Source organism: Vombatus ursinus, unplaced genomic scaffold (assembly GCF_900497805.2).
Source record: "Vombatus ursinus unplaced genomic scaffold, bare-nosed wombat genome assembly UNPS02014773.1, whole genome shotgun sequence".
NCBI classification, from domain to species: domain Eukaryota; kingdom Metazoa; phylum Chordata; class Mammalia; order Diprotodontia; family Vombatidae; genus Vombatus; species Vombatus ursinus.
In genome coordinates this window covers 12,721,775-12,747,458 of record NW_020954551.1, presented here as the reverse complement: position 1 = coordinate 12,747,458, position 25,684 = coordinate 12,721,775, and the positions used below count along the sequence as shown (strand labels likewise).

General features: G+C 44.8%; 2 protein-coding genes across 2 annotated transcripts in view; one reads left to right on the top strand and one right to left on the bottom strand.

Annotated features, from left to right (window-relative positions):
• The window catches only part of LRIG1 (leucine rich repeats and immunoglobulin like domains 1), a gene marked incomplete at its 5' end in the record, with an annotated part of 37,589 nt that extends 24,526 nt beyond the window's left edge, over positions 1–13,063 (top strand). The window contains 8 exons of the mRNA XM_027864080.1: positions 2,133–2,296; positions 4,375–4,695; positions 6,805–7,086; positions 7,427–7,846; positions 8,519–8,644; positions 9,971–10,108; positions 11,175–11,462; positions 11,627–13,063. Coding sequence (XP_027719881.1) covers positions 2,133–2,296; positions 4,375–4,695; positions 6,805–7,086; positions 7,427–7,846; positions 8,519–8,644; positions 9,971–10,108; positions 11,175–11,462; positions 11,627–11,898 — 2,011 coding nt within the window. The remainder of the gene's footprint in view (positions 1–2,132; positions 2,297–4,374; positions 4,696–6,804; positions 7,087–7,426; positions 7,847–8,518; positions 8,645–9,970; positions 10,109–11,174; positions 11,463–11,626) is intronic.
• Positions 13,064–13,800: 737 nt separating this feature from the next.
• SLC25A26 (solute carrier family 25 member 26) overlaps positions 13,801–25,684 on the bottom strand; it is a 160,513-nt gene continuing 148,629 nt past the window's right edge. The window contains exons 8-10 of the mRNA XM_027863847.1: positions 24,428–24,492; positions 21,894–21,967; positions 13,801–15,104 (exon numbers count right to left, since the gene is read on the bottom strand). Coding sequence (XP_027719648.1) covers positions 15,008–15,104; positions 21,894–21,967; positions 24,428–24,492 — 236 coding nt within the window. The 3' untranslated portion in view covers positions 13,801–15,007. The remainder of the gene's footprint in view (positions 15,105–21,893; positions 21,968–24,427; positions 24,493–25,684) is intronic.

Below are 25,684 nucleotides of genomic sequence, written 5' to 3'. Positions count from 1 at the left end.
ATATTTATTTTCTCGGACTGAGAAGCCTATTCCTGTAAATCGTAGAATTAAAAGTAGTTCTCTGCCCAGATGAATAGCTGAAGACTCTTCAGGAAGGTAGCATGACTTATTTTTGCTATGCCTGGGATCTCCTTCTTGACCATTTGGAAAGGCAGTTACGCTATACCCCTTACAGTGTGGAGGACATGGGAGGTGGAGCTGGTCAGTTGTCAGCTCTGCTGCTTGGATCTGTGAAAATGCTTCTTGGGGCACCGAGTTCTACCCTTGGCTATACAGTCTGGCTGAGGAGAGCCAGGCGGACGACCCCTCAGAACAGTCCAAGAGCCTTCTAAAAGTTCTGATCCATTAGAATTAGTACTAGTCAACCATGATACAATCCAGGACACAGTCAGTCCTGGAAGACTTTTGGTTATCCTTTGTAATATCCTCTTGGGTTTGAGAGAGCAATCTTGACCGATTTTTAAGGCCTACATCAGAGGTGTCAAACTTGGTGCCTGCAAGACGCTGCAGTGCCCCTAGAATCAGATTAATGTGTGGTTGGGAAATATTTAACAAGATAAGTAAATACAGTATGACATAGATAATGTTAATTGGTGGTTTTCTAAGCCAACACTACTGGCCTCCATGAGCCTGAAGATCGTGTTATTATTTTTAATAATATTTTATTTTTTCCCTAATTACATGTTAAAGCAATTTTTAACATTTGTTTTTAAGATCACATCATAAGTCAGTTTTTAACTCCGTCCCCAAATGAACTAGTTTTTAACAAGTGAAGGTATTTAAACTGATGGCAAGGGAGTAGAGCCGGGAGAGTGCTCAACCGCATGGAAATGACTTACTCCTTTTAAGTCTCTAGTCCAGGAGATGTGTATGGGCTCCTTGCCACCCAGTTTGACAGCAGGTCTCTCACCCTGGATTACTAGTTTGTTTTTTTTTTTAAAGGGGGCCAGAGTGAGAAAACAAAACATTGTTGCTTAATTTGAGGACCTTGGTTAGCTATGAATCTCAGATGTTAATGCCTTCTTTTCTCCTGGACCATGGGAAGTTGAGCTTGGGCTGTAGTCAGAAAATCTGTTTGCTCTCTCAAAACCTACCCTGGTCCTTCTCTGGTCTCCTCCCTGGTATCTTCCCACTACCCACAAGCCAGTGTGGAGGGCTTTTGAGGGCCTGCAGCAAGCCGATTCACCCTGGCCCTCGAGCTGACTTCTTGTCAAGTGACTCTGTGTGAAGGAATGTCCGTTTAGATGGCCATTCTGATTTCTGGTGAAAAATCCCCTTCTTGGTTGCTGAGAAATGAAGAAAGAAAACAGTCACTGTTTTGATTGGATCCATACGAAACCAAGGCTTTGCATTCTCATGCTCCCAGTGCAATGGCAACTGCCGGGCGCTGTTTACAAAGAGCCTAGCTGAATCCCACAGACCTCCAAAATAATGCGGGTGCACAAGGAAATACCCAAACAGGGAGGGGGGAGCACACTGGCCAGGGTTCCATTTTGAAATATTAAAACATTCGTCTTTGCCAAATAGAAAATAACAGCTGGAACGAGATAGAGATAGAGACCGAGAGAGACAGAGACAGAGAGAAAGACAGAACTAGACCTTCAGAGAACTTGTTTCCTCCTTGGTTAGCCAAGTTTGCGATTGATTCTCCTCTTGAATTTTCTTCAGGTCATCTTTTCTCTACGTCATTCAATTCCAAGCATCATTTGAAAATGGAGCGAGTGGACCTATATACCTTATTCATTTTATAGTTGTCATCCAAAAATTATAGATAGAGGTCTGGAAGGCACTCCAACAATCACTTAGTTCTGCCCTGTCATTTTACCTATGAGGAAACTGAGGCACAGGGAAGGGAAGGTTTCTTGTCCACAGTCATGAAGTTGGTAATTTGCAGAGCAAGGATTTCCATGCCACACCCCTGAAACAGTCCACAGGGTGAATGCCTTTGGGTTTCAATTCAGGTTGTTGTCATTCTCTGGACTGTGTGAAAATCCCCCACCTGCTATGTTAATGATCTTTTGGGAAGGATTGGGAGGAGAGGGGTGTTGATAGATGGGTCTGAAATAGTTACACGTGTTGAGACTCACTCCCCAGGGTTTTCGACTAACCGTGGTGTCATTTTTTTCTTTCAGCCACATCAACAGTGATAGTTTCCTGTGTGACTGCCAGCTGAAGTGGGTGCCTCAGTGGTTAATGGGGAGAGGCCTCCAAACGATGGTCGTGGCCACCTGTGCTCACCCCGAGTCCCTGAAGGGCCAGAGCATTTTTTCCGTGCCACTGGAGAGTTTTGTGTGTGGTAAGACCATCTTGGTGGCTTGTCATTCAACTTCTGAGGTCAGGCTTAAGGTCTGAGATGCCAGGGAAAACTTGTCATTCGTTCTGGAGTGATTTGTGGGATTGCCGCAAAACCCTGGCCATGGTTAGAAATTTATTGCTGGATGTGCTCTATTTCCCACTGAAACCACACATGGGATTTACAGGGCCCTTACTGCATGCTCTTTAAGGGGGTGCAATTCACCAACAATTCACCAAGGAGATCTTGGTTATAGGAAGTCATTTAGCAACTTGCTGTAGTATGCTTGGGTATGAGGACTTAGCCTTGGTCGAATCTGCATCATGTGGTCCAAGGGTCTTAGGGGGATGCTGCTTTAACCCCCAAGGGCCAAAGGTTATATACAGGAAGATGAAGTCTCTGGAGAATGCATCTCTAAATACATAGAGCTATCTAAACATCATTGTTCTATATTCCCAAGCCCTCCTTATTGCCCAGGACAGTTTTACAGACTGAGCTTTGGTTGACTGAAATTTGCATTTGTAGCTTTAAATTTTTTTTTTCCCTGGTTTGTTCTGGTTTTTGGAATGTAGCTTTTCCTCTCCTTTTGTCCCAGGGTGGCTCTAGCCAAGTATGGTTACAGATGAGCATAGAGAATCCTGAACAGCTGAACACACACACACGCACACACGTCTGCGTTTAAGCCGGTACGGTAAAGCCTCGTGGCCAGAAAACTTCATTGAAAGGAGGAGCTGAGTTTTCAATTGCTCCTTTTACTTTAAGCTCCCTGTGCCAGCCCCGAGGCAGCTCACAGAGGGGGCCCTTGGCTCAGCTGACCCCCTTTGTTGCTCTCCTTTGCTGCAGAGGCTGGGCTCTATAGAAAGCAAACAGGTGAATGCTGGTGGTGCTCATTGTTACTTTGTCAGCAGAATTCACTCTCGGTATTGCTGACTAGCTTGAGATCAGTTGGGGGAGGCAGTGTGGCACAGTGGATGGTGCTCTGGATTGGAATCCAAGAGCTGGGTTGCAGTCTCAGCTCTGCTTCCTATCAACCTTCCCTTAAGGCGTCAGGCTGCCTCTTCCTACATGAAGCCTTCCTTTGTGGCCCTCTCCATCAAATTACATCATATGTGCCCAAGTCTGTACGTTATATGTGTGCTTGGGAGAATATAATGGTAGGGGCCTTTAGGTTTTAGAATCTACAACTAGAATGTAGTACAGGGACCTTGGGCAAGTCGCTGAGTGCTTCGTTTCCTCAAACATGATCAGAAGAGGCGAGGCCTCCGGGGACTTCCATTAATGCTGTGTCACCTTCTCTGAATATTATTCTGAGTCTTCCAGCATTCAGGATTAGTCGGTGATAGCCCCACTGTCCTCTGGCCTGGTAAAACTCCACCTGGTGTATCATGTTCTGTTCTGGGCCTCACATTTTTAGTAAGGGCAGTGGTAAGCTGGGAGAGGTGGGCTACAGGGATGGTGAAAGTCCTGGAGTCTGTGCCCTTTGATTACCGTTTGAAGGAGCCAAGACTTGGAGGAATGTGATCTCTAACTTCATAGTGAAACTAGATGTAGCATCATGGAATGCTAAATTTATTTCCGGAAAAGGACATTATGGGCCATTCCTCATTTAAAATAGCAATGAGGATACTGAGTTTCATAGAGGGAAAGTGATTTGCCCGAGGTTGAAAAGGTCAGTAGCGACAAAGCCAAGATGGAAATCTAGGACTTGGGACCCTCAGTCCTGAACCCTTTTCATTATACCCCACTCACTGCTTTTCTCTAGAGCTAAATCAGAAGCAATGGGTAGAAGTGACCAGCAGGGAAACTGAGGCCTGATATGAAGTAAAACTTGTTAATAATTACATCTATGCAGAAAGTAGGAGAAGAGGATGACTCTGGATATGGGAGGTTTTCTCTTTTACTCGAGCAGAAGCTGGATGGTTGCTTGTCAGGGGTTTAGGGAATCTCTCGATCCCTTATCCTCTGCCTAGGTGTGTGTCATTTGGCTTATTTATTGTCCTGGTTCATTTACATTGCCACGGTGGTCACTGCATGATCAATGGTGACCCTGAGTGACCGCAGACCATGCTATCTCTCTACAGATGATTTTCCAAAGCCCCAGATCATCACTCAGCCGGAGACGACCATGGCGGTGGCAGGCAAGGACATTCGCTTCACGTGCTCGGCTGCCAGCAGCAGCAGCTCACCGATGACATTTGCCTGGAAGAAGGACAACGAGGTCCTCCCCAACGCTGACATTGAGAACTTTGCCCACGTCCGGGCCCAGGGAGGGGAGGTCATGGAGTACACCACCATCCTGCATCTCCGCCAGGTCGCCTTTCGCCATGAGGGACGGTACCAATGTGTGATCACCAACCACTTTGGCTCCACCTATTCTCAGAAGGCCCGACTCACAGTGAATGGTGAGGAGATAGGGCTTCTGATTCTGCCTTCACACTCCCCCCACCTCTTGGGGCCTCAGGGAAGGGAGAGGGTCAGGCATATGGAGGGCCAGGAAAGTTGGCTTTGGGGTCGGAGGACCCGGGTTCAAATCTTGTTTCTGCCACTTATTACCACATGTGCTAGGATTAGTTACATAATGTCTGGCTCTCCACGTCCCCATCTGTAAACTGGGATGAGACTAGATGGCACCTGGTGATCCCTTTCGGGTCTAAATCTGTGAGCCTGTGACTTTACTGAACATTGAAGAATTCCTTGATGGAAAGCACTCCATGCCATCACGGGAGCCACCTAGTTCTAATGAAAAATGATAAGCTGATGATGTGAGGCAATCTTAAATGTATTTTTTTTTTTTTGGTGATGCAATTGGGGTAAAGTGACTTGCCCAGAGTCACACAGCTAGCTAGTAAGTGTCTGAGGCTGGATTTGAACTCAGGTCCTCCTGACTCCAGGGCTAGTGCTCTATCCACTGCGCCACCTAGCTGCCCCTATGTGAGGTAATCTTCAGGATTTGTAGGAACAAGTTTTGCCTCGATCCCTCTTGGAGATAGCCTTCCCCTTAAGCAGCATCTTTCTCTTCTCATCTCTCTCATACTTGAGAGACACTAAGCAGACACCCATGTAACAGGAGGGCTGAGTTATCTACACTAACTTCCCTTTTCCTTGGAACCCTGGTCCAGAGATAGAAGCACCATCTGCCACACCAGTTAGGTAACTCAAGCATTTGATGAAGCCTCTCATGATATTCTTCTGAGGAAAGAGCCATGGCATCAGTTGTCACCTCTAGGGCCTGGCACATAGTATTACTGGAACTTCAATGTTTACTGAATGAATTGAAATCGAAGAGTCACACAGACCCAGTGAGGAGTCCCCCTCCCCAGGGATCTGCTTGGAGCATGTTTATCGATGTCTTGGGTGAATGTTCGGACAGCAGTGGTGGGAATGTAGGTGACATCTTTCTTGGATGATAGGATTCAGAAAGCTCTGGATAGGCCATGCATGACATAAGGATGAATAGGAGATGAATTGAATTAGTGGTCAAAGCTGTCTTGTACTTGCAGACAAAAAATCCTTCACATGCTCAGTATGGGAGGCATGGCTATATGATAGTTAAAATAATTTTAAAATATTTTATTTATATGTTGGGAGTCAAGAAGGGAGGGGGTGGTGGGGCTATGAGCCCATGATTTCATGGTATGATACAGCCCCTTCTGCAGTACCATGCAGGGCTCCAGGGAGCACACTTTACTAAATGTACTGATAACCTGATGAGAAGTACTGACTTAGTTTTAAAATATAATATCCATGTTTTCTTGTATTGTTATTGATTTTGCTAAATATTTTTCCAGTTACTCCCTAATATGAACTGCCCTTCCGTTTGACACCTCTAATCTAGTAGAACCCTCATTTTACAGATGAGGAGATTGGGGTCAAAGAGGTTGTGACTCACCTATTGTCATGTAAGTAATTAGTAGCACAGATGGGGTGTCTTTGAGATCTTCCAGTTTCAAATCACTTAACCTCTACCTGCCTCATTTTCCCCATCTGTGAAATGAGGATGTATAATAGCAAACACTTCCCAGGGCTGTTGTGAGGATCAAATAAATGAGAAAATATTTGTAAAGCACTTTGCCCAATGTCTTGCATATGTATAGTAAGCACTTAATAAATGTTTCTTTTCCCCTACTGAATAGTCCTGGAGGGATGCTGAGCAAAGAAGTGACCTGAACTTGGTTTTGGGGCAAATATGAAGGACTGAGGGTGGGGAGGAAACATGGCACACAGTGGGGATGGCATCTCCAAGAGGGGCCCTTGTGTTTTCCAGCCCTGGGCCAGGCAGCATTGTAGCCCACAGCAGGGGAAGGGGGGGCGGGCAGCTAGGTGGTCTCACTGGTAGAGTATTTTGAAGATTAGGCAGAGAAGCTTAGATTACACAGTTAGGAGGCATTGTAGGACCTTTTTTTTTTTTTTTAAATGTTAACAGTGTGATGCAAATGTTTGTTCTAAAAGGATTTTTCTGGAGCTTTGGTAACATCTCTGGCCTGACCAAAGCGTGTGTGTCTGCTTTGCAGTGTTGCCCTCGTTCACTAAAATGCCTCATGACATTGCCATCCGGACGGGCACCACCGCGCGCCTGGAATGTGCTGCCAATGGACACCCCAACCCCCAGATCGCCTGGCAGAAGGACGGCGGCACCGACTTCCCAGCTGCCCGGGAGCGTCGCATGCTTGTCATGCCAGACGATGTTGTCTTTTTCATCACTGATGTTAAGATTGATGATGCGGGAGTTTATAGCTGCACAGCCCAGAATTCGGCAGGCTCCGTGTCGGCCAACGCCACCCTCACAGTTTTAGGCAAGGCTCTACACATATGTGTGTGTATGTCCGGGGAGAGAGGAAGACAGGGAGAATCGGATTGTACCTTGTGTGTAAGGAGCACTGGCTCTGTAGTCACATGTCCTGGGTTCTCGGATCCCTTCAGGCTCTCACCACTTGGTGAATCAGCTACCCTGCCCGTTTCCTCTTCTATAAAACAAGAAGGCTGTATTTGTTGGCTTTTGTGGTATCTTGCAGCCCTAGAGCTATGGTCCTGTAAATGTTAATATCCATGAATTAGGACGAATAAATTAGTTATGACTTTAAGTGCCCTAGGTGACCAGGGTCTAACTAATTTGTAAAATCTCTGTTGTTTCAGAAACTCCATCCTTAATGATTCCTTTAGAAGACCGTGTGGCAGCTGTTGGAGAAACCGTGGCTCTTCAGTGCAAAGCGCGCGGAAGCCCCCCACCCCGAATCACGTGGCTGAAGGGCGATCAGCCCGTGAACATCACGGACCGCCACCACTTCACTCCTGGAAACCAGCTGCTGATCATCCAGAGTGTGGTGCCGGAGGATGCCGACAGGTACACGTGTGCCATGTCCAACACCTTAGGGACAGAACGAGCCCACAGCCAGGTGAGCGTCCTACCTACGCCGGGCTGCAGGAAAGATGGAACCACCGTGGGCATTTTCACTATCGCAGTGGTGTGCAGCATTGTGCTGACTTCACTCGTCTGGGTCTGCATCATCTACCAAACCAGGAAAAAGAGCGAGGAATATAGCGTAACCAATACAGGTCAGTTTCCTTGGTCCTGGGGCTGAACTAACTTACTGTAATAAGGCTATCTACAGAGGGCTGGAAGGTTCATAGACAGCTTTTCTTACAACCCTGTTTTTAGGCTGGATGAGTTATTATTCCCATTTTGCAAATGCAAGAATTTGAGGCTTAGAAAGGTCAGCTGACTTGTACTCAAGGCCAGAACATCAACATGTATCAGTTGAAGCACCTCTGTGCCAGGCACTGTGCTAAGTGCTGGATAGTAGGTGACAAAAACTTAAAGTTAAACTCAGGGCTTTGAACTCCCGAGACTACTTGTGTCCTCTTGTTAAGTCTGTATTTTTTTTTTTTAACTCTGTTCTGGATTTTCTTTCACTGTGTGACTTCTTACAGTGAGAGCTCCTTTTCAACCAAGTGGCTGCCTTAAATCCCACCCTGTCCTTGCAGCCTCTGCTTCTGCCATGGGTTGGGAAATGAGATAACTCAAGCTTGTTAAAATTGTTTGAAGTAAGACTAAGCAAGGACAGGTGGGCTTTTAGAATCCAATGCTTAACATTAGTACGTGAACTTGGCCTCCAGCCCTTTTCTGCCCCTTTCCTCTTTGTTAGCCGTCATAACAGAGTCAACTATAGGAGTTGTTTACAGTAGTCACTGGGAGTTCTAGTGTGTAATTTTCTGTTCTCCTTCCAGATGAAACCATTGTACCGCCTGATGTCCCAAGTTACCTGTCTTCTCAGGGGACGCTCTCAGAGAGACAAGAAGCAGTGGTCAGGACCGAGGGGGGCCATCAGGGAAATGGACACATAGAAAGTAATGGTATGGCCTCTTGTCTCTGCCCCTGTCTTCCTGGGTTGTGTGGCTCTTTAGGGGTGCTGTGGCTGTCCAAGTTCTTTGAAGGGGAGAATGGCCCCATATTTAGGTAATACACCATATTGTATCAGTGATTTCCAAGTAGCAGCAGCAATGACTTCTGTCTTATAAAACTTGACCTTGGGAGAGCCAGACATATGTGGTTTGATCAGCACCTTTTATCTCAAAGGAGTTTCCTTGGTACTAGAGGCCAGCTGGGCTGTAAGCTTTCTGACTGGCTTGGCAGTTTGACTTCCACACATAACACTGCTTTGGTGGGCAGATGCAACAAGCACTTATTAAATGCCTACTGTATACCAGACAAATCCAAAGTGAAGACAATTGCTGCTATCAAGGAGGTTACATTTTTGATACATGCTATGTAAGAATTTGGAAGTGGGGGACGCTAACCACCGGAGAAGTCAGGATTTTACACAAGGTCATACTTGAATATAGCCATCTAGGGGCTCCAGGAGATGGAGGTGGGGATGGAGGGCACTCTAGGCATGGGGGATATTGTATCCAAAGGCACAGAGGTAGGAGACAGTATCTTGGAAGAGCCTGTAGGCCTCTTTGGCTGAAACCATTTCATGTATGCAGGGCATGGTGTGTAATTTCTGGACCAGCATTTAAGTCAGACACTTGCCTGCACTGGTGTACTGAGGATGGTAGTGTCTGAAAATAACTCTCTGAGCAGAGAATGGAGAGTTGGGAAAAGTTGTTAGAGAAAGGTCAGGAATAAAGTGACTTTCCCAGAGTCACACAGCCAGTTAAATTCAGAACCCAGATCTCTTGATTCTACTATTTATTCCCTCAATTCTAATCGCTGAGAACTGTCTCCTTAATACAGATGGATTCATTTCCTTTTTTTGTCATCTTCATTCCTTCACTTTGAGTTGCCTTCCCCCATACAGAGAACCATCCCTTTACCAAAGGTTAAAAAAGGGAACTAGTTAACCATCCAATAGTTTGTTCAATATTCCACACCCATAGTTCCCCTTTCCATTTTCTTTCATTCATTTTCAAAAACCACCAGGACCTGAATACTTGTTTTCCATGACCTTCTGCACTTAATAGTAAAAACAGTGAAAATGGTTTTCGTAACTTAAATCTTCCATGTTTACTTTTCTTTACCCTCAAACCGCCCACTCTAAAGTCTTTCTTATTTATTTTTTATTCTCCATTTGCAGTAATCATACCTGTTTGGATGTCTCATTAAACTCTTAAAATTGAAGCCTTTGATGAAGCATATAAAGAATTGTGCCATTGATATTATTGGTTTTTGTACTGCAGGTATTTGTCAGAGAGATGCAGGACTGAATCCAGATGTTGACGTTCATGGGCCTGCTTACAGGCAGCCAAAACTATGTATTGGACATAATAAAGAAGTATGGAAAGTGGCTGATGGAGTATTTAGTCCAGATAAAACAGGTAGAAGATAACATTTCTAATAGAGAAATGATGTAGGTCTCTATATGCCATAAATAGGAAGGTGAGAGGCAACAGTGGGATAGTGGAATGCTTCCCTCATTAGATTGTAGGCTCCTTGAAGGTAGTCTGTCCTTTCCTTCTTTTTGTGTCCCCAGCGCTTAGCCACTGTGCCTGGCACAGAATAGGCACTTGATGCATGCTGGTTATATTGTATTGTCCTGCCTTTGACACACATGCCGCTGGGCAAGTCGCTTAACCCTGTCAGTCCTCCATTTAGTTCCTTAGCTTACTTGCTAGAATATATATATTGGCTATAGTCATTGACATTGGTGGAGAGAGTTCGTACATCCAGAGAAGGAGGGGAGTTCCTTAATGAAACTGCAAATTCTTTGCCGATATTTTTTTAAAGTAGCACACTAAGTGCATTCTGCTTTTGTGACCGTCTCTGATTCTATAGCACTGTACCCAAATGACTGGAATAATGGTTCTAAGAAAAGCAGGATAGTGTAGTGGGTAGCTAGCCAACCTTGAGGCCAAGAAAACCTGAATTCAAGTCTCACCTCTGACTTGCTGACTCTATGACCCAGGGCAAATCCTTCAACCTCTTGGTGCCCCAAACAAGACTCTCCAAGACTCTACACTTGCATTTAGTAGAGGGAGTTGTCTCATCCAGGAGTTGCTTTACTCATGAAACCTCCCATCTAGTCTGTGTCCTGATCTCTCATGTAAGGCACAAGGGTCCAAATTCAAGATTTTTTCGACATGCCTGACTTCTGTATGTTTTTCGTTATGGTTTTAGCACCCAAACTTCCTTAACATGGATGAGAAATCTGTAGTTACTACAAACTGAATCCTTATCTCACACAGGATGACCACGGGGGGTGGGTTTAGAAACAAGCCACTCTTTTTCTTGATCTCTGTAGACGCCAATGGATTTGTTTCCCACCATTTTAGATTGCGTTTATGGGGTAAATTTCAAGGCAGTGCCAAATGGTTTCTTAACAAAGATGTTTAAAAAAATAACTTTCCCCTGTGGCAACTTGACATTTTTCTCTCTTCTTCTTAGGATATGGCACACCAGCCGTATGCAGTGACTTCAGTGAAAATGTCACCAGTTATTCCAAGGACAAAGACTCCTATCCTCTGCCTAATACACACCCAAGTCCACGGAGTAGCCAAGAGCCCAGTAAGAGTGAACAAGAACATCCCCTGCTGCATCAGGCAGTCCCGCCCCAGAGCAATGGCGCTCTTGCTGGCCCACACCCAGAGGACAGTGGAAACTCTCTCTACCCCAGTAATCATGATAGGATGTCAGTATCCAGTGTCCAAAAGCTATCGCCTCTTGACCATAATGGTAGGCATTTTGCTTTTTCTCTCATATCCACTGGTCTCCTTGAAGAAGGGGTTGATCATATTCCATTCCCTGGAAATTATGATGATTTGCCCAGTATTAGGGGGTGCTCTCACAGCTGGGATGGGAACACAACGTATGATGCGATACCTTTGTTTTCTCCATAGGAGGCTCTTTAAACGATTTAGGAAAATCTTCCGAGTCTGAGTCTGTTGTCTTGCACCCTTTGTCTTTGGGGAAGAGAGGGGTGGCACTTGCGGGAGTTTCCAATGCCTCCTCCAACTTCCCAGAACTCACTGGCAATGAGGCCCAGGCCAAGCCTGCTCTTCCCAATGGACACTTGCCCAAGCCCCGTGACTCTAGTCACGAGCCTGCAGCACTGCAAGGAAGCTTCCGTGTACAGAGAAATGTGCCATTACTTTTTGTACCAAATATCTAGGTCATGGCTACCTCAGCTCATGAACCCTCATCAGTCTTGCACAAGAAAGAGAGGCCTGAGACATGCATCCCTGAATTTGTACAGAACTGAAAACTGCGGTGCAGAGCGTCAGAAGCTTCCAAGTAGATTTTGCGTCTGAAGCACACACATGCAAAAGACTATTATGTACAAAAGGAAGACAAAGTATTTGATACAACTGTACATAAGAGTTTTCATATATATTATATATATAAATATATCTTTTACAGAGGCTATTTTAATCTTTAGTGCATGATGGTTAAAGGAGTGAAATCTTACAGTTTGGGCAATACTGTTTTCCATACCAGGTTGCTGTTAAATTTTTTTTGGGAAAAATAATCCTGGTGCCTTAATGCATGAATGAAACTTGCATCAATGAAAACCACATTTGTTTCAAAGTATTGGTTGGATTGTTGAGCGCCAACCTCCCCTACCTTGTATTGCACATCAGAGGGTCAAATGGAAAGGACACCACTTGAGTAAAATGAGCAGGGGGGAGCTGCCCTGTGACTCACTACAGAAGGGTGAATTCACTCCATTCAGAAATGGCATTTTTCTTTTTGTAGAGGCCATTTTATATGTGTTTCTCAGTGCTGTAGCCCATCTGAAAAGCCACCTTATACATGGATGGATAAACATGGCACAGGGTATACAGTAAAGAAGGGAATGACTAGGGCCAGCGGTTCATATGTTTTCCCTGTGATACACACCCTAAATGACTGAGCCCACCAGGGAACTGTCCCTGCCTTTCATTGTGATCATCATGATGTCAAGTTGCCACAGGGGAAAGTTATTTTTTTAAACATCCTTGTTAAGAAACCATTTGACACTGCCTTGAAATTTACCCCATAAATGCAACCTAAAATGGTGGGGAACAAATCCATTGGCGTCTACAGAGATCAAGAATTGTGCTTGGCAAGTAGCTCCTTGTGTAAGTGGGCTGTTTGGTCTCCAAGTTCACCGTAAATAAAACAAATGTGGTGGAATAGATCAGTATCTTATGATCTCGATATGAATCTATTTTTATTTATATAAAAGCTGCTTTGGTTGGTGTTGGTACCTGTGGACGATTTTTCACTATTTTAATTTTAGTTTTGCTAATATAAGATCGGGCAGCTAGGTGGCACAGTGGATAGAGTACCTGGCCTTAAGTCAGGAAGACTACTCTTCCTGAGTTCAAATCCGGCCTCAGACACTTGCTAGCTGTGTGACCTTGGGCAAGTCACTTTACCCTGTTTGCCTCAGTTTCCTCATCTGTAAAATGAGCTGGAGAAGGAAGTGGCAAACCACTCCAGTATCTCTGCCAAGAAAACTCCAAATGGGGTTACGAAGAGTCAGACATGACCGAAAAGACTGAACAACAACAATACATGACTGCAAAATATTGGCCCTGGTGAAAAACATTTGGGGGGAGGGGGAGACAGGAAGGAAGGAAGGAGAATTCATTTCTCCCTAAGGGTCTTCACAGAAGGACTCAGTTGCTTACTAGTGAGTGCACACCCATGTGTCTGCACGGCCTTAGTTGGACCAACACCAGGCCAGGGTGCGGGCTGTAACTTTGCCAGCTACCTGTCTACTGGCTTCTAGGTTCTCTTTGCACTTTTGAGACAGGTGGCTCCCTATGTTGTGAGTGCCAACATGTAACACATTGAATTTCACCAAACCTCCACTAACAGTTAAGAACCCTGGAATAAATGTAGGTCAAAGCAGGGCATCCGTGTTCTGGGTATAACACTTTGCATTGTGCTTTTGAATGCCTGATCACATGTGTCACGTTAAGAATCTTTTCTTTTTTATTTTGGGACAGTTCACTGTCTCCTGTTACTTCCACAAAATATGTGAATTTGCTGCTTCTGAGAGGCAATGTGAAAGAGGAAGTATGGCTTTTGTGTACAAAGTTATTTATTTATAGAAAATTTGGTACAATGTTGTACATTGAAAAAACATGTAAAATATTGACGTGTCTAACAAATGGCATTGAAGTGTCTTTTAATAAAGGTTCATTTATAAATATTAATTTTTCTGGGTTGATTGGAACTTTTCTTCAAGGGACGGGGTGGAAAGGTGGAGCGCAGATAAGGACTTTTCTTTCTCTTCGTAGAGAAAGCAACGTTTCCGTGCAGTAGTGATGGAGCAGAGATCATCTCAGATAGTTCAGATTTTACCTGTAGCTACAGTAGCCATCAGATAGGAGTGAGACGTACCAAACCTAACTCAGGAGCCTTTTGCACTCAGAAACCTAGTCCTCTGTTCTCAGGACTGACCCAAGTGCGTTTTCAGTTTCTATTCAGACAGCCTGTTTCACAGTATTTGCTCTGCAGCACCATGAGATTTTTCTGACTTGGTATTTCTAGTCCTTAATTTTAAAAAGTCTTCAATGACTTGAAAAGTCGCGAGCAGGTGCAGACGCCTCGACTGACCCAATGCTTCCTGAACTCCAGTTGAGCAGAGTTCTTCTCTACCCCCCAAAGTCAGAGCTGGGCCCGTATCCCAAAAGCTGGCTGGACGCTCAACTTGTAGTTGAGGGAAGCAACTGTGTGTTTATAAGTAAATCTGAAGGTAATTAAAGCTACAGGCCTGATTGCCTAGTGAGAAGGCCTGCTGTGCACCTGTGGGTCTAAACAAAGCTATAAACTTTCACAATATGAATCAAACCCCAAACAAATGGACCTCTTGGCTTCAGCATTCCTGAGCGAAGCTGTGTCCGGAGACTCTCAGGTGGCAGGAAATGAAAGATCTTGTGGGCCGTGATCGTGTTCATTAGCAGTGGGGGTGGGGGATGGGGCTGAGGATCCCTTTCAAAAGGCTTTTGGGGACATAATTAACTTCTCTTCTTGGCAGAGAGATTTCTGTGACTCCATTCAGCTCAGCCTACTCCATGGACAGGACACTTTGAATGTAATTTTTTATCAAAACTGGATTTCCAGATCATATAAAACGTCTGGTTGCTACAAGGGTTCAACTGTTGCTCCCTACAAAGGACGGGAGGTGTAGTGGGGAATGGGGACATGATGGACACCAGGTCTTCTTACTTGAAAGAAGTGCCTATCAGTTGGCCTTTGGATGTAATTCATGGGCTTGCTTTGCCAAGTTAAAACAGCAAACTGCGTGTCTGGTCGTAAGCACCAAGAAAGATGAAACCTCCCAAGCTGATTGCTGCCATTCGAGGGAAAACACCTGCAAATAATCTGAAAAATTGGAGGGAAGGACACGAAAAGAGTAAGTTTCATTTGTGAGATAGAGGACACTCAGCTCTCAAGCACATCACCCACTAGACTTCCTTAATCTCCAAGCCCCACTCCAAGCAGTGATGTTAAGAGGCAGAAGCCTCCACCCATCCCCAGGGTTTGGAGGACACTGGGAATTACCTTCGGCTGTATCATGAGCTGGGCCTGGTGAAGTTTCAGCCCAGGTGTTTGTTGCTGGCTAATGTGGTTCAATACAAACTGCTGACTGAGGAGCCTGGCCTGAAGGGCTGGTGGTGCTCATTTCTCATAAAAGCCCATTTTCAGACTAGGGCTGTCAGTCCAGCTCCCCACGGCAGCCCCGCATCAGGCTGAAGGTGTGTGGCCCGAGCGAGGCCAGCTCCAGGCTGGGACCCTGCACGGTCAGGATTGGAGGCACTGACATCTTTTTCTGGCTGCATTTTGCCACTGCTTTGATGACGAAGTGAGATGATTTTCTTTGATGCAGTACAACACAGTATCTCCTCCCCACCTCCCAAGCCCACCTGAGAATTGGGTCTCCAGTCAAACCGTCCATGTTCTTTCTTAATCACTTACTCAACCTTGAAAATGTGTGCATTCCACGCCCACCAGAAGAACAGCCCAACCCTGTTCTGCAAGTCAGCTCGCTTCTTAGGGAATGATGCACGTGGCCCAGGCCGGGCCTTCCGAAAGGGTCTAGAGTCAGTGTCATCTCTAAAAATGACTGTAGACAGCGTTTGATGGTGTATCACCACATCTGATCCTATTTCAAAACCCCGAGCGAAGGGGAGATTGCTAAGAACCAAAATAATCGTTTAAACAGGAAGATTTTGCTTTCCTTCCAAGAAAATGGCCTGGGGCTCTGGGCCAGCACCCTTTCCTCAGCACCTCCTGTTTTTGCCCTGGACATGGAAGGCACAACTCCTCCAGGTTGTCACAGGACTCCCCTTCTCCCAGCCCTCCCATTCCCAACTAAATTCTTCTGAGACATGGTGCCTTTTGCTTAAAAAATATGTAGCACTCTGGGTGATTCCCCAGGTAAGTTTAGGCCTAGGGGGCCAAATATAAATACCTGGCAATGAGTATAGAAACCAAAGGGGAAAAGGTAGAACCTGGTAAGTGGAATGATTCTATGGAGGTGATCTCTGTGGTCCAAGAGATGCCTAAAGAATGGTAGGAGAACCAATAGAGAGTGGCGCCAGGGAAGCCATGGAGGATGAGGTTCAAGGAGCTGGCCATCCCCAGGGTTAGATGCTATCAGGAGGAAAGGAGGAGTGCAGCCTGAGCTGTCCCTGAACCAGGCAGCAGAGCAATAGTGACCTTAATCTAGAGGGCAGCTGCAGCCCAAACACTGGGAGTCAGGTGAAACCAGATGGTAGCAGCAGGTGCTGCTCACTTGTCTGGATTCCAATGGAAGATTCTCGGCTCTGAAATGAGCTGCTTAGGCTGTTGGTTTCCAAAGGGACTGCCAGGCTCCAGTTCTCCCCCACCTCTCCTGCGGCCTGTGGGTGGGTCCATGGGGAGGCTGGCAACCTCCAACACTCCTCTGGGCCAACCTCTGAGTGCCCTCATTTGGGTTTGGTGGTAATGATCTCTGCTGCTCTGGGCACCACAGGCAGGCCGACAGATGGAAACATTTTATGGCTTCACTAGATGACAATTGGGTCTATTATCATAATTATAGCTTTAAAGTTGGGATAATTTGTACAAGGCATGTCCCAACCCAACTCTCCAAGGAGGCCAAAACTTGTTGCGGAGGAGGCACAGTGGTGCTACCGAAGTTTTGTGGAACTGCCCAGGGCAGGCCTGTGGCTTCCCCTGCATCCACCTGCAGGGCGGCATCCCGGGATGGAGGATGGTGGCATTTCTCACTGGTAAGGCCTTCACGCTGAGACACCTCCCACCTCCTCAGTCAGTATCTCTTACAGACATGGTTGTTTGCATGCTGTCTCCCCCCTCTACTGGCCCTCTCTGAAACATCTCTTCATGACGGGAGACAGGAGGAAGAAGCCTGAGGAGTTGGGCCTCCTGTCTGGAAATCCTCCGACCTTCTTTCTGAATATTCAGAATCTGTTCGGTCCAGCACTAGATTTGGAGTCTTCACTTTTCCATTAGGTTACAAGCTAGTCCAGGCTAGGAATCATGACTTCTGTGTCTCCTGGGGCCATCCACAGTGCCTAGAACAGTGCCAGGTATGTGAAAGGTACTGACACACAGTACCAACAAAAGAGTAGGTATCTGAATAACTGAATAACGTGTGAATAACTGACAAAACTGCTCCAGGTGGTTTGTGCATGCGTGTGCTCCTGCACTCACACATGTGTGCACCATGATGAGGCTTTTTCCTTCCAAGTCATTAAGTAATAGCTTATGAGAGGGCTCCCAGCTGATCTCACAGTCCTGGTTGTGGCCTTTAAAGTTCTCACTTCAAGTCCACAAGGCCCTTTCAATTCATTATCTCATCTGATTCCCATAGCCTGGTGAGGCAGATAATCACCATTATCATCATCCCCACTTTTGAGATGAGGAAATTGAGACCAATCTCAGAGATCTTCCAAGACTGGAAGAGATAAGATTGGAACCCTGACCAATCAGCTTTGCCACACTGCCTCTCAATAAGAAAGCAACCACAAAATCCTTGCTTCTAAGGACAAAATAAAAAGTCTGAGGATGAAGACGAGCAGCTCCCATGTTCCTGATACTTTCAGGTTTGCAAAATGCTATGCAGACTTTAATACTGGATCATACATCTGGAGCTAGAAGGACCTGTAACTATCGGTTATCCCAACTCTCTCATTTTACACGAGGCAACCGAGGCCCAGAGAGGCTTAAGTTGGTGAGTCCAGGGTCACAGAGCTATTAATGGGCAGTCTTGGGGTTTTCATGCAGGCCCTCTGATTCCAAATCCAGGCCTCATTCCACTAGTCTCTATGAGTGTGCCAAGCATCATTTCTTCCCTCCTTGGCTTTCAGTGAAAGGTGGATGGAAATCTCTGCCCACTCCTGTGAACAGGAAGAAATGGCTGTCCACCTGGAGTGCTGGGGGTGTCATTCTCACTTTGGAGATGGATGTATCGTGACGATGCCCATTATGAATATATTCTGAAATTGAAGATTGGTAACAGGAGTCACCAAGCACTTCACATGGAGGCCATCTCAAAGGTCTCTCTCCCAGAGCAGCCTGAAACATTATCTGGCTTGGATTAACTGAATTACAATCGGAAACATAGCTTAGCAAATTGGTTCACCAAAGACAGAAAAGACCTGAGAACTCCTCGAGGCCACCCTCTGCCCCCAATTGGACAGACAAGGACACCGAGGCCCAAGGTTCTAACAGCAAGTTTGAGGCTAAGCTGTATGCTGAAGGCCACCTGAATCCCACTGCCACAGGGCAGCAGGCTACAAGGCACTTTTTCCCAACCATGATTTCCTTCCCTAACATCTGTTTAGCTTTACTATTCTCATATTCTGTTGTCTCAAGATATTTTCACAGTATGTTTTCTGCTGTTGATTGTAGCCAAGTCATTTGTCCTCCTTCTACCCGGTGGGTGAGGAAGAGACCAAGAGGTCATGCTTCTGGGTCTGGATTTACGAGAAGATTGGGGAGCAAACTAAGAAGGGGAGGACGTGCTGTCAGGACTCCTCTCTGCTTGGCTCCAACTGTGAGCAAGTCTGTACACAGGACTTGAGAGGAATACTTCCTGCTGACCAGACTCGGACCCAAAGGGCAGCCACCTGGCGAGGAGGGAGCCACAAGCGTCCTGGCTATCAGTCCTGCTGATTTGCAAGGTTGATATACAAACTGCAAACATGGAAATGAGCCACTTATGAGGCTTTTCTGTTGGAAAGGGCTTATTCTTTCCATACTCAACTTGCCATATCTGGCTATCCCTATTTATAGCAGCTCTGGTCATACACTGAGAGTGAAAAGAGTCCTCTTCAGCTGACCTTCCAGCTGATGAGGGCCTTCTTCCTCTCCCTCACTGTGCTGGGATGACCACATCGTGCCCACGTGTCACCGCCTCCTCTAAGACTCAGAGAGCAGCCCAGCTTGGCTGATGTGAAGGACTTGGCAGCTCAGTCTTCTTGGAAAACACGGATTCAATAAGCAGGAAGACTGCTTGGAGAGTTAGAATTTGACTATCGACATGCAGAGTTTTATCACACAAACAAACGGGGCAATAAAATTCATCTATTTATGATTGGTTATAATCCAAAGACCTACAGAGACACGGACCTACGTGTGTATTCAGATAATGTGCTGCATGGTCCAGTTTAATTCAGCAAACATTCATTAAGCATGTTCTGTACGCAGAGTGGTGACTTAGGGTCTGGGGAAGACTCAAAGTTCATTTAAGACAAAGTCCTTGCCCTTAAGAAGTTAGAGTCAGTCCAATAAGTGTTTATTAAACACTTCTATATGACAGGCACCATGCTAAGCCTTGGGAATAAGAAGAAAGGCAAAGATAGTCCTTGCCCTCGAGGAGCTCACAATTACAAAAACAACCAGGAAATCAAACATGTGCAAACAAGCTATAAATAGGAAACAAGGAGAATTAAGAGAGATTGGGAAAGACTCCTTTGGAAGGTAAGACTTTAGCTAGGACTTAAAGGAAGCCAGGGAGGTCAGCAGTCCGAGCAGAGGAGGGAGAGCATTCCAGGCACGGGGGATGGACAGCCAGGGAGAATGTTTGGAGCCAAGGGGGGGGGGGGGGGGGTCTTGTCTGAGGAAGAGCAAGGAGGCCAGGGTCACTGGATCAAAGTCCAGTCTAGTAAGCAGTTATGACATACAGACAAATCACTATAATATAAAATAAAGGAGGAAAAATCCATTAAAAAGGTGAAATCATGAGGCTCTGTGAGGTCCAAAGAGGAAGGACAATTACTGATGAGACAGACCTGCAAAGGCTCTAAGGAAGAAGCGGCACCAGAGTTGGGCCAAAAAGAGGAAGAAGGGAGGAAGGCATTTCAGTTCTAGGCTCCTATGTGAGCAGCTGCATGGAGGTGGGAGAGGAGGGACATGCCTAAAAGGAAGTGAGTACCTCAACATGCTAGAGCAAAGAGTACCAGGAAGGGAACAGAAGAAATAAGACTGGAAAGGGAGGTGTTCAGAGGGCCTTAAACAGCCTAACTAAAAGCCCATCTGCTACAGGAAGCCTTTCTCAGCCCCTCCTACCTCCAGGGCCTTTCCTTTTTTAATTACTTCCCATTTATCCTCCATACGGCTAGCTTTATGTATATTTGCTTGTTGTCTCCTCCATTAGACTGTGAGCTCCTTGAGGGCAGATGCTGTCTTTTGCCTCTTTGTATATTCCTAGCATTTAGCACAGTGCCTGGCATGTAGTAGGTGCTGAATACATGTACAAGAGTTGGATCTCTACCAAAGTTACTGAGGATTTTTAGGCCAAGGTGTGGAACAATCAGCTCTACCCACACTGCAGGTTATGCTGGTCAAGGGACTGGAGAGCATAAGTAGAAAAATCTGCTAGGAGTCTGTTCTAACAGGCCAAATTGGTGAAAATGAAGGCAGGTGGTAGGAAAATGAAAAGGGAATTGAGAGAAAGTTAAGGATTTGTGACATGTCACAGAGATGGAGTCAACAAAACATGGTAAATACTTGGATATGAGAGGTGAGGGAAGAGGAAGAATGGCCAAAGAGAGTGCTCAGGTTTTCCAAATGGGGGAAATGGATAAATGGAGACGTCACAAGAAGGAGCAGATGTTTTGGCATCTAAAGTCAACGCTGAAAAGAGATTTAGAAGTCCCTTTATTTCACTTCAGTACACAGTGACTGAGCCCCTATAATTTATAAGACAACGTGCTCACAAAGACAAAAACAACACAGTCCCTACTTGGAGGTGAGCCCGTGTCCCATTTCATGAGCAAAAGAGGCACGGAGGAGTCAAATTCCAAGTAATTACAAGAGGCAGAACTATAGGCAATGGAGGGATCAGGGAAGCTTTCCCAGAGAAAGGGGCACCTGAACCAAGCCTTGAAGTAAGGTAAAGATCATTAAAAGTGGACCCAAGGAGGTGTTAGTGAGTGAGAATCCAGAGAAGCAAGAGAGGAACACCAAGCCTAGTTCTTGGGCTCAGGGAACCATTCGTAGCACAACTGGGCCATAATGCAGATTGGGTGAAAGAAAGTTACACAAAATAAAGTGAGAAAGACTGGAGCTAGATTGTGAAGGGCCTTCAACATCAGGCCAAAGAGTGTTTCTGACCAGGGAAGTGACACAACTAGGTGTGTGCCACAGGCAGATGGGTGAAGAGAGAAGAGACTGGAAGAGGAGGTGATTACATGAGAGTCGAGGTGAGAGGCGATGGGTGACAGTCATGTGAGTAAAGAAGAAGGGACTGACAGATGAAAGAGGCATTATGAGGGTAGAATCAACATAACTTGGCAAGGGGCTGGATCTTGTGGCTGAGGAAGAGACGGTGTTGAGGATCATTCTAAAGTTAAGAAGCAGGAAGCCTAGAAAGGTGATTGTGCTCTCCAGAGAGAGGGAAGAAGAAGGGAACAGAAAGGAGAAAAGAAGGTATAGGGACAGGGGGAAAAAAGAGAACAAACTAGCCCTAAGCATTACACACATCACAGGCCATAATCTAGGTAAGGCCAATATCAGTCTCACCTTTGCCAAGTAAACATAATCTACATGTGGGAAAGGATGAGAACGTTATCAGGGAGGGATGGGAAATTACAGCAGGCAGGAGGAAAGAATGTACGTTCGTTCAATGTTTACAACAGCCATATTCCCAGCAGGCATCCTTACCCAGAGATCCCTTGTGTCTTCCAGACCTCAAGCAGGGCAGACAGAACATTTCCACTGGCAGTGGCAGAACCCGCCTGTATGTCAAAAAACAAAAAAAGAGAGATTTAGAAGTCTCTTTATTTCACTTCAGTACACAGTGATTGAGTCCCTATAATGTGTAAGACATTCATTGCTTTAGAAATCTTCTTTACTACAGAGCTCATAACAATGAAGTCAAACACGTGATTAAGGAGAGTGCTTCGTCAAACAGCTGGCTGGTCCAAGATGTCACCATACTAGGTAGGTGAACGGGTGGGCGTGCACACACACCCCCCCCCCCACACACACGCGCGAGACACTGCCTGTGTAGCACAGGAAGTAACCAAAATGACCCTACCAGTTGGAAAATACTTCATAGGGAAATATTAAATAGGTAAGTAAACATCTTAAGGAAATCTCAGGATGTCTGGAGCAAGGAATTTTTTCAGAAAGGAAGAAACATTGTATTGAATAGGCTGAAATAAATTTCATTGACAAACACAACATACTCAGCTCATAAAAAGTAACTTGCTGACTTTAAACACTCATTTTTATTTAAGAATTTCAAAATACCGTACTTAATGGGAATGGCCCACAAGGAGAATATATTCATTTATAATGAATTACTTAAATTGAAAAAAAAAACTTTTAAAGGAATTTTTAATAGAATAAAGGGTTCAAAGGGTTCTTACACATGTTCTAACCGTAAGATCAAAGCTACCTTATTTTACAGATGAGGCAAGTGAGGCGGAGAAGGCTTAAAGAATTTCCCCAGATCACACAGCAGACCACGTCACCTCCCAGGTAGGGGGCTTCACTGGTTAAAAAGGCGCACACTAGTCTGCATTTCTCTTTCAATAGGCAAGAGACAATGATGATGGCACAGTTAGTCAACCAACAAGCATTTATTGAGTTTCTACTCTGTGCCAAACAAGGTGCTAGGCATTGGAAGCACAAAAATACACAAGAAAAGAAATATTCCTCACTCTGAAGGAGCTTGCAGGTTAGAGGGGAAGACGACACATACATGAATAATAAGTATTCATGGAATAAACACAAACAAGTACAAGGCAGTCAAGTAAGGTGGGCAGGCAGCAGGCAGGTGGGAGGATCAGGAAGGCTCCTGGTAGCGGTGCTTGGTTCTAATGCATAGATGATCTAGATAGAAAAGGTCACATCATAAACAGAACAGAGGAGTCCAGAAAACAATACCTTTTGGATCTATGGATAGGGAAAGAGTTCATGACAAAACTAATGAGAGAGAATCACACAGGATAAAATGGTTGATTACCTAAAAATGAAGAAAATTTGTGCAAACACATCTAATGTAGTAAAAATCAGAAGGGAAATGGATAACTGGAAAAAAATTTTAGCAGCAAGTTTCTCTGATAAATGTCTCATATCCAAGATGTGTAAGGAACAGATTCAAATTTACAAGACTAAACACCATTCTCTAAGAGATCAAAGGACGTGAACAGGAAGTTTTCAAAAGAAGAAATCCAAGTTATCGACCAGCATATGAGGAAATGCTCTAAATCGTTAATCGTCAGAGAAATGAAAATTAAAGGAACTGTGAAGTTCTACCTCAGACCTATCAGACTGACAAGATCACAAAGGAGGACAAGGACAAGAGGACAAATGTGCTAAGAGGCGCACTCTGGTGGAGCTGTGAATTGGTCTAGCCATTCTGGAAAGCCATTTGGAACTATGCCCCAAAAGTTACTTAACTGTGCTTGCTCTTTGACCCAGCTAGACCATTACTAGGCCTATACCCCCAAAAGATCAAAGAAATAGGAAAAATACCTCTTTGTATAAAAATGTCTATGGCACTTCTTTTTCTGGGAGTCAAAAATCAGAAACTTAAGAGGGGGTTCTCCTGGGGAATAGCTAAATAAATTATGGTATATGAATGTAATAGATTTCTGCCATAAGAAATGATGAAATGGACAGGTGCAGAAGAAAATGGGAAGACCATTATGAACTTCTGTGGGAGAAGTAAACAGAAATAGAACAATGAAAATATCATTATAGAAAAACAGCTTTGAAAGACTTTAGAACTCTTTATCAATATCGTGATAAAACATGATGAAACACATCATCTACCTCCTAACAGAGTTGATGAACTTCATGTGGAAAGAAAAATACATTTTGGGATTTACAATGTGGGAATTTGTTTTGCTGGATAATGGAGGGGTGTTCTTTTTTGGGGAGAATGGTAATGAGAGGGACAGATGAAATAAAAAAAAAAGGCGTACTTGAATTGTCTCTCGTAGGGGGTAAGGGTTTCCAAGCTGGGAAGCCAGGGGTGGGGTGCAGTATGCGAAGACTAGAGGAAGGCCAGTTTGTCTGGCTGTTATATCAGTACTCCAATGCCCTGCCTCCTGCTTCCAGCCAGAATTAGTCATTGATAATCACTACTATAGCAGATTTATCTTGTTCATTATTATTAATACTGTCATCATAAAAGTTCTCACACTGTCTATGCAGGTATCATTTCAAAATTATATCCTTCTTACCTTTGCCAACATAATTCTTGTCTTGGCCACGTCCAGAGGTGTGGTGACTACTGCTGCAAATCCACCTGAAAGGGACAAATAGTTTATTGATTACAATCCCTTCCTCTATCCCTCAACTCGTATAAAATACATATTTTTTTAATTTTTAAAATTTTTCTTTTTTTTTCCCAGCCAAAATAATTTGATTATCGAGGCTTCTGTCAGGGATCTTGATTACATGTAAACAACGATAGAGTACTGGACCAAAGTCAGAAGACCGGGGTTCAGCAGTCCATCTCTAAGACTCCTTCACCAGGTGACTTGGGCAGATCAGGGCCTCTCTGGCCCCAGTTTTCTCTTCTGTAAGATCAGGATACTTGGCCTGCTTCCCAGGCTATTGTGGGGCCCCAAAGTAATGTGTAAGGAAGTATTTGAAAAACTATAAGATACTAAACGGATATGTTAGGACAGTTTTCTGGAAATAGTGATTTCTTATTTGTAGACATGGGTTTGAATCTCATCTCAGACATTTAGTAGCTATGGAACAATAGGCAAATCACCCTCCCTAAGCCTCAGTTTCTTCATCTGTAAATTGGTGCTAAATTAAGTGCCCTAATTCACAGGGTTTTTGAGGATTAAATGAGATAAGACCTGTAAAGTGCTTTGCAAACAAAAATGCAACATAATATCAGCTATTATTAACAGTAAACATATTGTAAATTTTATTTTTAATGATGTTATTTTGGAAGCTACTATATCCTGTGCCTTTCAATTCATCATGATGTCTAGGTGTGATGCTTCTAAGTAGTCTAGAAACTTCTGGTTTCCATCTCTTTATCTTCAACTACATTTTATGGTGTACTTTTTGACATCTTCTGTACCTACTTTTACACAGAAATCGCCAAGTATTGTGGTATGAACTGATATCCTTTGGAAGATCTGATGCTGAGGCATGTAGTCCAGAGGAAAGAGCACTGTTCCTGAAGTCCAAGGGCCTGGTATGTTACCTTATGACCTGAGAGGACTGGACTCAGATGGCCTCTAAAGCCCCTTCCAGATCTAAATCTCTAGGATCCTGTTATTCTTGGAAGTTCTTTGACGAATTGTTTTTTTTTCATCTTCTAAACAAATGGTGGTACATGAGCTATAATTATACTCATGATGTTCTCTCTTCGAGGCAAGATAACCAGCCATCTTGTGAAAGGAGGTTTCTTACTGCCTTGGGGCATCCAATAAATTCACTTGTCACCATTCCCGGAACTGAGTGCCATCCTCTCC